General features: G+C 39.4%; 1 protein-coding gene across 1 annotated transcript in view; it reads right to left on the bottom strand.

The window, feature by feature from the left end:
- Nucleotides 1-433: 433 nt before the first annotated feature.
- The window catches only part of LOC124789805 (reticulophagy regulator 3-like), a 35,737-nt gene continuing 21,726 nt past the window's right edge, over nt 434-14,444 (bottom strand). The window contains 2 exon segments of the mRNA XM_047257286.1: nt 434-1,393; nt 3,839-4,000. Coding sequence (XP_047113242.1) covers nt 798-1,393; nt 3,839-4,000 — 758 coding nt within the window. The 3' untranslated portion in view covers nt 434-797.

Below are 14,444 nucleotides of genomic sequence, written 5' to 3' on the forward strand. Positions count from 1 at the left end.
TTTCTTCCACTTAAGAAAAATTGATATACCATAGGACCAGTCAATTACTCTGTAACTATTGATAAAAAAAGTGGAAACAACAATACTGCAGCAACATGTACACTCAACAGATCTAAAAGTTTAAAAAAAATAACAGAAATACTGCTACCCAAAACAGACTGTCATAATATAAATTACAGACAGACTTTTGGAGTGCTGCTGTATAAATTCATCTGATAAAAAGATATGTTAAAAGTATCACAATGACACAAGCAATTCAGGAAAATATCTCACATTCATAAGGAACACTCAAAAATCATAACACTAAGCACAGCAGCAATAACAAGTATTTTTCCACGAGTATTTACATATTTACAATCTTTTTTAATATTCAATCTACTAAAACATTCAATCTTATAGAAATTGGAAAAATACTAATTTCTATCTTTTTTTTTTTTGCAACACATCACATTCAGTTTATTATTCATATTGTCCAAATTTCACTGAAAGGGAAAAGGTTTATTTCTTACTTAAGCATAATTTGTTGCAGCATATACGGCACAACAAATTTTTAAGTACTTTATTGGGTTCTAGATTACAACTGCTGCAAGTTACAAAAATCATCATGTAATACAATTTGTATTCAGAATACTGAATTTTGTCAAAAAGTCCTGAAATAAAAAATAATTATTTTGGTATAAATATTTCTAGTTTTGTAAATTAATTGTCCCCACTTATACAATTAGTGGGCAAATATTACAAAATAAAGATCAGCTATTAAAAGGACACAACATACCCATGAAATAGAGCAGTATGTGTTACGAGAGATCATCCTGTGAAATCATCTCGAAGTCATCACTGTCTGAAGATGAGGAGGAACACTGATCAGAGATTTTCACAGAAGAAACATTAGACTGCTGCCGAGGAGTTTGGGCACTGGCTTCTTGAGCTGAAGCTGCACCTGTGCCTATCACAGTAGAAATTAAGCTCTGTCCCATCGCAGTAATATCTGCAATGTTTCTCGCCACAGCCTGCACAGCAGTTGATGTCAAGATATCACTCAGGCCTCCACTCACAGTGGCCTTGCTTGGATGACCTGCAGTCTTGTCTGCTTCGGCAGCATCAAAGCTAAGACCCTGCACGAAGTCCTTCTCTTCTTCTTCTTCAGAGCTGTCACCATTGAAGTGTGAACTCTGAAAATGAATTTCTCCAATGTCATCCTCATCTGTGTCTGAATGTTCAATTTCTAGTTCTTGTTTTGTGCGCAGATCACCACCGTTAGTTCCATGCTGTGATGGTGGTGCTGACAAATCAAAGTCACTGATGTCGAGACCATCTGTACTTCCCTCCTCGTGGGACGGCATTGCATTCATTCCAGTTACAAAAGAAGTCTGTGTCACCAACGAATCTGGGGCTACAAAAATGAACAGTCAATTAAACATGATGAAAAAGTACTCAGTTTACATAGAAATTGCTAATTAAACAGATAATCTGCATACAACTTTAAAAGCATCTACTGTTAAAATAAGTATACAGAAAAATTATATATAAAATCAAAGATGAGGTGACTTACCGAACGAAAGCGCTGGCAGGTCGATAGACACACAAACAAACACAAACATACACACAAAATTCAAGCTTTCGCAACAACTGTTGCCTCATCAGGAAAGAGGGAAGGAGAGGGGAAGACGAAAGGAAGTGGGTTTTAAGGGAGAGGGTAAGGAGTCATTCCAATCCCGGGAGCGGAAAGACTTACCTTAGGGGGAAAAAAGGACAGGTATACACTCGCACACACGCACATATCCATCCACACATACAGACACAAGCAGACATATTTGAAGACAAAGACTCTTTGTCTTTAAATATGTCTTTAAATATGTCTGCTTGTGTCTGTATGTGTGGATGGATATGTGCGTGTGTGCGAGTGTATACCTGTCCTTTTTCCCCCTAAGGTAAGTCTTTCCGCTCCCGGGATTGGAATGACTCCTTACCCTCTCCCTTAAAACCCACTTCCTTTCGTCTTCCCCTCTCCTTCCCTCTTTCCTGATGAGGCAACAGTTTGTTGCGAAAGCTTGAATTTTGTGTGTATGTTTGTGTTTGTTTGTGTGTCTATCGACCTGCCAGCGCTTTCGTTCGGTAAGTCACCTCATCTTTGATTTTATATATAATTTTTCCCACGTGGAATGTTTCCTTCTATTATATAAGTATACAGAAATATATTTGCATAGTATGATAGTATGTCTGTAGAATTTTGCTTCCCATATAATTATTTTCTATCAAAGATAATGTCATATTGTAAAATGACATGAGGGCCTATCAGGATAGTAAGGCAGCATTCCCATATTGAAGCTGATGATGGCTACATAATCTCATTGTCTCAGCTGGCAATGGTACAGGATATGGAACACATTGAGGTCACAAGGCTGCCCACCATATTCATCTATAAACACTTCCATTGAAGGCACATCTACTGACCTGTCCTAACTGGCAACGAATGTACTGAGAAAAGCACTGCTTCACATAAGCAGTTCTCTCCTGATTCTCTGATGTGAGCCATTAAAATTAAATCTTAAATTACTATCAATGAAGAGCCTCAGCACTCTTCCACTCAACTCTTGATATTCAATCATATGAAGAATGTTACATACATACATTTTAAGGAATTATAGGGGCAGGTGTAAAGACAGTAAATTTGACAGTTACCTGCCCCAGTGGTAATAAGTACCCTTATGACTGCTACCTACAATACTGATCAAAACATTGGTAAAATAAGTAATGATAATAAAAGACAAATGTTTGTTTATCATTTTCCATTGCGATATGATCTACAAACTAGAAGAAATTTATGGGAAAAATTGCACAGATTTCACACTGCACTGCATTTGAAAATGGTCTTTGTACAAACATGAAGTCTTGTAAAAAACTGACATCAAGAGATGGTGGATATTTGAATATATCTGAGTGAAGATTACCCCGTCAGTTAAAAATCACTACTAGCTCCATTCTGAATGAGTACAATCAACAGTGACTGCTTGCTGTTCTTATTTTCAGTAAGAAATTACTTTAAGTGTAAGTGAGTTTTGCATGTCAACATAATGGTTAGCATGATATCCTGAACATTCACAGAATCAATGGTACCTGATGGAATGCAAGGTGTATGTTAGAAACAGAGGGACCAGAAATGTCTAGTACAAGCACATCAAGATTATGAAAGTACTTTAGAGGAATTCTGTGATCAGTAGAACTGAAGGGCACTTCACACACTTCTTCCTGCATTCTTTGTTTCTGAAGTTTCTGTTGTATAATGAAGCTTAAATGTCTGCATAGTACTGAGCTATCATTTAGTAGACTGCTGTGCACAGAGTAATCTAGAATTTCTGCAACGTTTTTGCTGTATGCTCTGTTAATACTGGTCTTGACTGATAATGATTCACAAGTATTATCATTCTATAATTCAGGGTAGCATAGTGAATGTGTGTTATTTTATAAATTTGTATATGCTGCTTATATGGTACACAACACTAGAAATCTTCTCTGACATTAACGGTGACAATGTGCGTAAATTTTGTTGGGGACATGATGTAACTGACAGATGAAATACACATGACTGATACAAATAAGTGATTAAAACTCGTCAATAAATCTTTTTTCACTGGTTGTTAAATTTCAGTTCAATCCCCGGACTACGGTGAGGCAGTAAGTGGAAAGTGGGAGTGCATGTTTTGTTAAGATCAGCCAGTAACAGATGTTTTTCTTGAAACTGTAATTTGATCCTGTTTTCCAGCAGAAACAGAGTGTGTGGGGGGCCAAAGTAAATGAAATAGTTCAACATTTCCTCAGAGAATATAATCATGCTGACCTGTTGGATCATTACCACTCATCTCTAGTTCAAGTCCAAACTCCTCTGGAATAACAGAATCATCCTGCTGTTCATCTTCAACTGGTTCTCCTGCTTGCTGTAGCAGTGCCAAATTTTCCCCCGTCTGCTCCGGCAAGTAATCTTCTACTTCACTGTCTGTATCTAAAAGTAGTAATATTTCACTTAAGTACACAATTACTAATTTGATGAGTGCCAACATGATTCTGCCAGCACTGGTAATAATGCAAATACAAGTATTCATATCTCTCTCTCTCTCTCTCTCTCTCTCACACGCACACACCAAGTGTATACTTATGTTTTATCTACATGCTTGTCTATTCCCATATGCCTCAACTATACAGTGTGCAGACCTGTTCAGTGAAAATAATTCCCAGAAAGTTTAATGGAGGTAGGCATTCCTGCAGGAAACACGAATTAAATAAGAGAGAAACATTCACCTTGTGTGTGGGGGAAAAAGAGAACCAGTGGAAAAATACTCCTATCAGAGCACAAAAAAAGGCAAATATGTTCTTGTTTAAAACACACTGCCTCTTTATAACTTCATCTGCATCTTTAAAAATTTTCCCAAATATTATGGCATGCAAACATGTTGAAATTCTTTACAACTCACCTCTCATTCCCACAAGCACCCCTAACTACAAGTCGTTCACAGCCACTAGGTCATCCCTATAAGTCACTCATACCCACCCACTCCCACTTGGCCTCTCTCACTTATTCATCCCAACTCGCTGTCATCATATCTTCGTGTGTCTCTCACTGTCATCTCTCTCTCTCTCTCTCTCTCTCTCTCTCTCTCTTTTATTGCTACTACCATGTCATTCATTCCTTCCAATTGCTGCTGTCACTTCTGTCACTTCTCATGCCACTATCTCTCTCTTCCTCCCTATCATTGTCATAGACTCTGTCTCTCATTACTACTGGCTCTCACACACTTCCACTTCCTCCTTTTCTTTACTCCTTTCCCATTGGCACTGTCTCCTTCACTTTCTTCCTAACACTGTTCCGTCTCTATCAACTATGTTCCACTGCCACTGTGTCCCTCGCCATTGTCTCCTTCACTCTTTCTATAACACAACTACTGTCCACCATCTTCCAGTATTTATTACTTTTCCATCTCATTCCCCCTGCCACTGGTCCTCCTCCCTCAGCATACAAAATGTGTGATTTTTTTGCATGTCCTAATTTAAAAACTTATCCAAAAAGGTGCTGGGAAAGTAGAATGAGGCAGCTGGTACCACTTTTTTCAGTCAGAGTCTTAACAGGAGTATATTTGCCTTTTTTATGCTCTGATAGGAGCATTTTTCCACTGGTTCTCTTCTTTTCCCAACCACAGCAGGGCAAGTCATTCATGTGTGAAGAACTTTATGGCTTAGTAAAATATTGATAGTTTACTTATGTGAAACTGAAATAGCACAAAACTAATTTTACGCCTCTGCCTGGGCTTTACTGCACAAAAAGTTTGCATGTGCTTCAGTACTAGAAATGGGGTTCCCAAAACCCTTCTGTATTATCGACTCAGTTTACAGCTTGCTATGTCACTTTATGAACTATGTTTTCACCTCAGCCTGGACTCTACCTGTACAAGTAGAGTAATTCTAAACCTCCGGGACAGAGATATCAGTAAAATTTTCAAGAAATCTACTCACCAAGTGGTGGCAGAACACAGACACTTAAAAGACTGTTGTGACTGCAAGCTTTCAGAGCCAGTGGCTCCTCCTTCAGGCAGAAGGGTTTAAGGGGAAGGAAGAAAGGTAAAGGAAAAGGACTGGAGAGGTGACGGTAAGTCTCCCCTGACCTATGGTTTTGGGTGAATTTCCCAAAATCTACCTCTTTTCCTAGACCTCTCTAGTCATTTTCGTTCACCCTTCAACCCTTCTGCCTCAAGAAGGAGCCATTGGCTCCGAAAGCTTGCCAAGCACAACAGTCATATATATATATATATATATATATATATATATATATATATATATATATATATATATAAAAACAAAGATGAGGTGACTTACCGAACAAAAGCGCTGGCAGGTCGATAGACACACAAACAAACACAAACATACACACAAAATTCAAGCTTTCGCAACAAACTGTTGCCTCATCAGGAAAGAGGGAAGGAGAGGGGAAGACGAAAGGAAGTGGGTTTTAGGGAGAGGGTAAGGAGTCATTCCAATCCCGGGAGCGGAAAGACTTACCTTAGGGGGACAAAAGGACAGGTATACACTCGCACACACGCACATATCCATCCACATATCCATCCCACTTCCTTTCGTCTTCCCCTCTCCTTCCCTCTTTCCTGATGAGGCAACAGTTTGTTGCGAAAGCTTGAATTTTGTGTGTATGTTTGTGTGTCTATCGACCTGCCAGCGCTTTTGTTCGGTAAGTCACCTCATCTTTGTTTTTATATATAATTTTTCCCACGTGGAATGTTTCCTTCCATTATATATATATATATATATATATATATATATATATATATATATGATGATGGAAACATTCCATGTGGGAAAAAAAAAATATATATATATATATATGTGTGTGTGTGTGTGTGTGTGTGTGTGTGTGTGTGTGTGTGTGTTTTCTGTCGCTGCTTGGTGAAATGAACACTCAATAGTGTTCTCAGTGCTCTGCTGCGAATGTCGTAGCCAATGCGAGCGTTAAACGTGTTTGTAATGAGTTATTCTATGAATTTTTATTCCATTTGTTGTGAACTGTCACGGCTGGTGATGGTGGTGGTGGTGGTGGTGGTGGTAAGTGACTTGGAACCGACAGAGGATGACAAAACCTCACACTTGCTGAAAGAACTCACAAAAGCCAAGTACCACAGGTTCTTCTGGTAAAGGATGTCATAATCAGAGAGGAATTCTTGAAGTGGCACCAGCAAACTGACAAAATGCAACAGAAAAGAGTTGGAAGAAAGAGGTATGACTGACTGCCGGATGTGGACAATGTGACAGTTGAAGAAGACCACAATGAACTTGCCTCTCTCAGGTATCAGGTAGTTAAGGGAGAGAGACAGCAGTGCATGCAAGCCAGAAATATCACACCCAGTGCAAAAGGGATAGCAGCCATGAACACTGACCTCACATGTTAGAAAGTAACAGAGAATGATGAAGAGGAGGTGTATCAATCTCTGGCACAAAGCTCCGCCAATAGACAAACACACCAGGAAGACTTGACTTCAACTCTAACTTATGTCACAACCATCAAATGACAATCTAGCATGTGGACAACTTAGGAACAACCAACACCTCTGCCAAGTATGATGCCCCAAAGCAAAATACAATGGAGAAAAACATGCTGATATGTTTTCAGTGTGTGCATCTTGCTGGACACATTTACACTATTGCTGAGAGAGAGAGAGAGAGAGAGAGAGAGAGAGAGAGAGAGAGAGAGAGAAGACAAGTGTTTGATGGTTGTTGCACTATACGACGTCAACCGCACAATAGTTCTATTCTGGCCAGTCAACTGCACACGATTATAGTCTACCTGAAGCCCGTCACTGAACCCTGGATGAGATTGCTCCTCAGCACACCGACACCTAGATGCTGAATTCAGGAAAACTAATTCAGGCGAGCATCTACAGAGGTGAGACTGCCGCACATGAAAATCTTCCGGAGACAAGTCACCAGGACGTCACAAAATCTCACTGACATCATTGACTGCCAACTTGTCTGGGCACTAACCATTTGAGAGGCTCCTTTTTCTGTAATGTTGGATCCTTACTGTCGTCAGCTAAGAAAGCTATGTTCTGCAATGAATTTTTTCTGAAGGTTTCTGATGGGAAATGGTCCAGCCAACAGGAACACGTAATTTAAGAGTAACTATCAAGACAATACAGCTTTTCGAATTTATCATTTTAGTGAAATGTGGTCATAATGATATTCTTGAACTGAATTTCTTGCAGGCATCACAAGCTGTCACAGACTGTGGAAGGTCAGAGCTACCAGACTGACGAAACTATTCCAACAAGCAAATTCCAATCTGCATGTTGCTGCAGAAGACAACATTATCTAGCCATCATCAATGAGATGAGTTTCAGTCTTCAATTGAGATGCTCAGTTAAAACTCTGAAGCTCTTATCACTTGCAAAAAAGTGGCTCATAAAAGAAATGCCAGCGAATGATCATGACCACTGTAGGAGGTCAATGAGAACTCTTGGTCACTGCCAAGAACATCTACAACTCATCCCTAAAGGTACGTGCTTAGGACAGGAAGGGCAACTTAGTACCTTTGACAAAGGATCAGGCTCTGCTACGACAAAAGACAACGAAGGAAGGAAGCTACTATTGAAATGTCAATAGGATCTAGCCTGACCGAGAAACATCATCGGAGAGTGACAGCCGTTCTGCATCAACCTTCGGATGTTTTCAAATCTGGAGTGAAGAAAAGACAGACCAAGCAGCCAATAATACAACTCCATATCAACACTAGGGATCGTCCACCAATTAGCAAGCAATCATATAGGATGTTACTGAGTGAACAACAGAAAATCCAAGAGGAAGTAGAGAAGATGCTGCAAAATGACATCACCACATCTAAGCCAACTGACAACAATGTTGAAGTGTGTTCAGACAGCAGGTCTCCACCTAAATATGGACTATGAGACCAATTGTGTGATTGGATTGAAGAGTTCCTAGATAACAGAACGCAGCATGTCATTCTCAATGGAGAGAAGTCTTCCGAAGTAAGAGTGATTTCAGGTGTGCCGCAGGGGAGTGTTGTAGGATCGTTGCTATTCACATTATACATAAATTACCTTGTGGATGACATTGGAAGTTCACTGAGGCTTTCTGCGGATGATGCTGTGGTATATCAAGAGTTTGTAACAATGGAAAATTGTACTGAAATGCAGGAGGATCTGCAGCGAATTGACGGTGCAGGGAACGGCAATTGAATCTCAGTGTAGACAAGTGTACTGTGCTGCAAATACATAGAAAGAAAGATCCCTTATCATTTAGCTACAATATAGGAGGTCAGCAACTGGAAGCAGCTAATTTCATAAATTATCTGGGAGTAGGCATTAGGAGTGATTTAAAATGGAATGATCATATAAAGTTGATCGTCGGTAAAGCAGATGCCAGACAGATTCAGTGGAAGAATCCTAAGGAAATGCAATCCGAAAACAAGGAAGTACGTTACAGTACACTTGTTCGCCCACTGCTTGAATACTGCTCACCAGTCTGGGATCCATACCAGATAGGGTTGATAGAAGAGAGAGAGAGAAGATCCAATGGAGAGCAGCGTGCTTCGTTACAGGATCATTTAGTAATCGCGAAAGTGTTACGGAGACGACAGAGAAACTCCAGTGAAAGATTTTGCAGGAGAGACGCTTAGTAACTCAGTATGGGCTTTTGCCCCCTCCTATGTATATCTCGCGAAGAGACCATGAGGATAAAATCAGAGAGATTAGAGACCACACAGAGGCATACCGACAATCCTTCTTTCCACGAACAATACGAGACTGCAATAGAAGGGAGAACCGATAGAGGTGCTCAAGGTACCCTCCGCCACACACCGTCAGGTGGCGAGCAGAGTATGGATGTACATGTAGATATAGAAATCCGAATCAGTGCCTCTTCACTGTCCAAGAAAGGAAAATCATGGAGCACCTCGTGAATAGCAATGGAATCCATCCAGACCCTGAGAAAATGACAGCAGGTTTTTCTGACTCCTTGACATGCCGTAACTTGCTGACAGATGCCACATTTTCCAGGAATGAGGTGTGAGAAGTATCTTACTTTGTTCTCAAGAATGTGCCAATATCTCCCCCAGTGCTAGCATTGTATGACAAGAATGCCGAGACTGAACTTCATTCTGACTCAAGTAATTTAGGAACATGGGCAGTTCTATTAAAAATTCAGGAAGGTGTTGAAGAGGTGATAGCTTATGCTTCTGGAGTATTTTCCAAACCAGAGATGAACAACTCTCAAAAAAATTTAAAAAAATGAAAAGAAACCAAGTGTCTTGCAGTTGTTTGGACCATCAACAAGTTCTAGCCATATTTATTTGGCAAACCACTCACTTTTTATGACAGAGCACCGTTCTCTCTTGGGAGCTCACTAGCCTAAAGGATCCATCAGGTCATCTGGGGTGATGGGCATTGACCCTTCAGGTGTACACTGTCACAGTGGTATATAAAAGAGGTTGCAAACACAATGGTGGTGACAGTCTTTCAATGACTCCTTTGGTGGAACACAGCAGTGTGGATGAAATCAGTCATCACTGCATTAAATGATTTTGCTGCTGAACAGAGGAAAGGTCCAGCATTGCTGGAAACCAAAGAAGCCTTGCAAGAGAAGGGAGAGACAAAAGGATAATAATGGAGCAATGCATAAGACGAGCTATGATTAAAAGCAGCAGAAATCATTGGTCATCATCCCAGCTCACCTATGGCCAGCTATCCTGAAGTTTTTCCATCAAACTCCAACATCTGGTCACCTGGGGTCCATGAATGCCCTATACAGAATCAGGTGCAGGTATTTATTGATCTGTAAACACTATGTGAGCCACTGTAAGGAATTCCACTGACGGAAGCACTTGCCATAGCTACCTATGGGGTATCTGGTACCAATCCAACCTGAAGCAACACCATTCCAACAAATTTGAAATGACCTTTTGGGGAGGTTTCTGAAGTCAGCAAATGGGAATTTATGGATAATAATGTGCACTGAATACCTCACCTGCTATGCTGTCTCTAAAGCTGTGCCAACTGACCAAGTTCCAGAAATTCCAAAGTTCATTCTAGAAGACATCATTTTGAAGTAACGAGCATCCTCTCTGATTATCTCTGATTGTGATCAGATTTTCCTGTCAAGGCTAGCATCAGAGCTAATTCCACCTTGTGACATTATCACAGAGTGGTAACTACCTACCATCCACAGACGAATGGCATCACAGAACATTTTAATAAGATGCTGGCAAATATGGACCCGATGTACACTGATGTCGAACAGACAGATTGAGATACAATACTACCTGTCATTAGATTCACATACAACACTGCGAAGCAGGCCTCCACACCATTTTTTCCTGCTCCGAGACCGAAACAACAACAGATCTACTGTTTTTGTTTCAGCTGGATGCTACTCAGGATGACTATGGAAACACTTCAACACCTAGCCTGAAGAAACAAGATAGCTGGCTTGTAGGACCCAGGATGGTGAAGGACTAGGAGTGCTATACAATGCAAAGCACTGACCAGTGAGACACAGTCCAAGTCACTTTGTTATTTTTAGGCTGTGTGGAGAATGGGACTATCGCAAAAGTAACTAAAGCACTACTTTTGGCTACATTATATCCTTTGTCACTCAAATGTTGCATATGAAGTCAAGGATTAAGACCCTTCATCAAAAAAACCACAGAAGTCATACACAATCTCCATATGACACCCTAAAATAGTCAAGAGGTGCATAATTAGACGAGAGGTGCATAACTGATGATGGGAGGCCGAAGGAAACTGAATATCCATTTGACAATTGCCAAAGTTCGATGGGAAAAGCTACCTTCAGTTCTCAGCACAGTTAAGAGGATAAAAAAAATACAACCAAATGAAGGATCTGGCAGCACCACCATACAGAGGACCACTGACAAGGTCGAGATCCGGGCTGCTGTAATCAGAACTTCTGAAACATCGGCTTGCTGTTTCTCCAGGACAGAGAGCAATGCTGCAAGCTGTGGGACAGGTCACAAGTTCGAATGTGTTGTCCCCCATATAGTATTTGTTATTTAGTATTGATCATTTCTGAGATGTTCTTGAAATATATTATGTTTGTATATTCTGGAATATTCAATGTCTGTATAAACATCTGCACACACTGTACAGGAGTTCAGTTCTGTTCTGGCTGTATGGTTGTGTGAGTAATAAACTTGCTTGTGGTACTAAGCACTGTACTTCACTGATGCCTCCAGATTTGGATCTCATTGTGGTTTCGACATGAGGATATTGAAAAGGCAGTATTATAAGTTAACCATGAAGTGACAGAACCAGTGGATGAGTGATTTAGGGTAGACTGTAATATAATAATTTGGAACATGTTAGCCACTTTAAAATAAAGTTGTTCTAGAAATACCAGAAAAAGGTCCTTAGCCACAGTATACAAATGTGTGTAATATGACAAATCCCTGTTGATTGCAATTATTCAATTCTAGTAATAAACTAAATTACTCTTTCGTGTGTAAAATAAGTATGATCATGCTGTACACAATAAATATGCATGTTGCATGACTATCTGCAATTTTTTTATGAACTTCAAGATGTACATTGAAATCTTCACATACACTGCTGCTCGACACCAAGCTCCCCACCTAAAGCTTTGTCCCTCCCAAACCATAGAGGCTTTTTTTTTCTTTTCCTGCTGTGCAATGTAGAAAAAATGGCATCATGATGATGCATAGGGCAATTGTGATTCAGGAGCTTATCTGTGTTAATCGTGTATATGAAATGTAATGTATATGTAATGTCATTCCAAATGCGTTTTGGATGTTGGTAGGGTTAAGGAAAGGTACTCTGCGACTGGAAGTTGTGAAAATAACTTCCAGTAAAGATCCCATGCATATTGTTTGTCAACAGCCCATATGCTATCCATGAAATTCCACTTTGTGATAAAAAAATTGCTGTGTAGATTGCAATATTCAGTAGACAAATACTGTGCCACTATTTTCTGCATAGTATACTTTCCAATTATTATAGTGAAATCATTCACGAGTCTATGGTTGAGAGGGGGGAGGGGAGTTAACTGACGAAAAATTATTAATGCATCAGTTCAATAAGATGGCATTCTACAACATACAGTGACATTTGCACTCATCTATTTTTATTTCCGAGGTTAACTAAAGACAATTACAGTGTACTCCCAATTATTCGTGTGCTGATTACCTGGTTGGGAGACATTTGTGCAACTAAAAAAAGGCACGTGTGTCGTGCACATGGGAACTGATATCATGGCTTGTTGGCTGCTAGGGGCAGTGCCAGATGTTAACCAAATTAGCAGTGGAAGACGACTTGCCTGAGTGCATGCACCCATCAGCCGCTGCCGCTATTACCTGTCCACAAGACATTGTCCTCAATAAATACTTGAAAATATCTTAATTATTTGTGTTTTTCAATTATTCATAGATCATCTCCTCCCCCGTGCTCTGAATTACTGGGAGAATGCTTTGTTATCAAGAAAACTCCCACATGTTGCAAGAAAATACCCTATTTAAAATTTCACCACTGACATTGCATGAACATTTGTGGGACTCTGAGAACCAGTGGAAATGCTTGCAGCCAGATTTGGAGCTGCCTGGAGATAATTTACAATTATTACTGTAATAACATTATATTCATTCCAAAATAACAAAGGCCTGTGACTGTAAAACGAATAGAATAATGTATGTCACCACTAAATATTTGCTGCTGCAGATCATAATCTACATTTGTTTATCATGTACTCCACATTTTCTGGAAAACGCACTCCATTGTGTTGTATGCTCGCAACATCTTATCTTAAATGTAACAATTGCTTTCTCTGAGCTACAGCATCTTACTGATACCTTCACTGTAATACAAACCAGTGTAAATTCATAGTAAGTCATGTTATTTGTCCTAGAATACTAGGAAATGTGAAAGTAAAATGTACTTGCATGTACTTTTTAAGAGCATTATTTACTTTCACTTGATAAAAAGAAAAACATTAACAAACAATCACAGGAAATGAGCAGAGAAATTTACCTATCAGTAAAGTGACAAAGAACAACTACTTGACTACTTATTTCTTCAGATCAATCCTAGCATTGTTTTTAAGAATATTAAAGAAATACCTGAATGATTTTATTAATTCACTTTCAAGTCATTTGTTGAGTATTTCTGTCGTCATATCATTTTGTGTGAAGTTATTCTAGGAGCACTCTCAACATATAACCTTGAGCAATTGGTTAGAAAACCAACTCGAGATGGTAACATATTAGATTTCTTGGTGACAAACAGACTTGATCGTTTTGAGGAAGTTAATCTAGAAGAAGGTATTAGCAACTATAATGTCGTCATGGTTTCTATGTCAGTGGAAGTTGCAAAAACACCAAAGAAACAGCGTGGAGTTTTCTTGTTTGGGAAAGCAAATAAAAGTGTCATTAATGAATATCATCATAGTCAGCTGCAAGCATTCACGACGGGACACAAAGATACTGAGCATCTTTGATCAGAATTTTATGGTACTGTCCACCATGTGCTAGAGAAGTATGTGCCTAGCAAAAATATAGGGGTGGGAAAGGATCCATATTGGTACAACAAACATATTAGGAAGTCGCTGAGAAAGCAGAGAATTTTGCACAGTCACTTTAAACGTAATCACTGCCCCGCTGACAAACAGAAATTATGTGAAATGAAAGCAGCTGTCAGGAGGACAATGAGAGATTCTTTTAACGAATTTGAAAGCAATATTTTATCTGCAGGTTCTAAAAATAACCCCAAAAAATTTTGGTCGGACGTAAAATCTATGAACGCTACAAATAATTCAATACCTTATCGTGTTGACAGTATGGGTAATGTAATTGATGATGATGAACAAAAGGTCAAAACTCTAAGCCTAGCTTTCAAAAACTCGTTTAC

The sequence above is a fragment of the Schistocerca piceifrons genome, chromosome 3 (assembly GCF_021461385.2).
Source record: "Schistocerca piceifrons isolate TAMUIC-IGC-003096 chromosome 3, iqSchPice1.1, whole genome shotgun sequence".
In the NCBI taxonomy this organism is placed as follows: Eukaryota; Metazoa; Arthropoda; class Insecta; order Orthoptera; family Acrididae; genus Schistocerca; species Schistocerca piceifrons.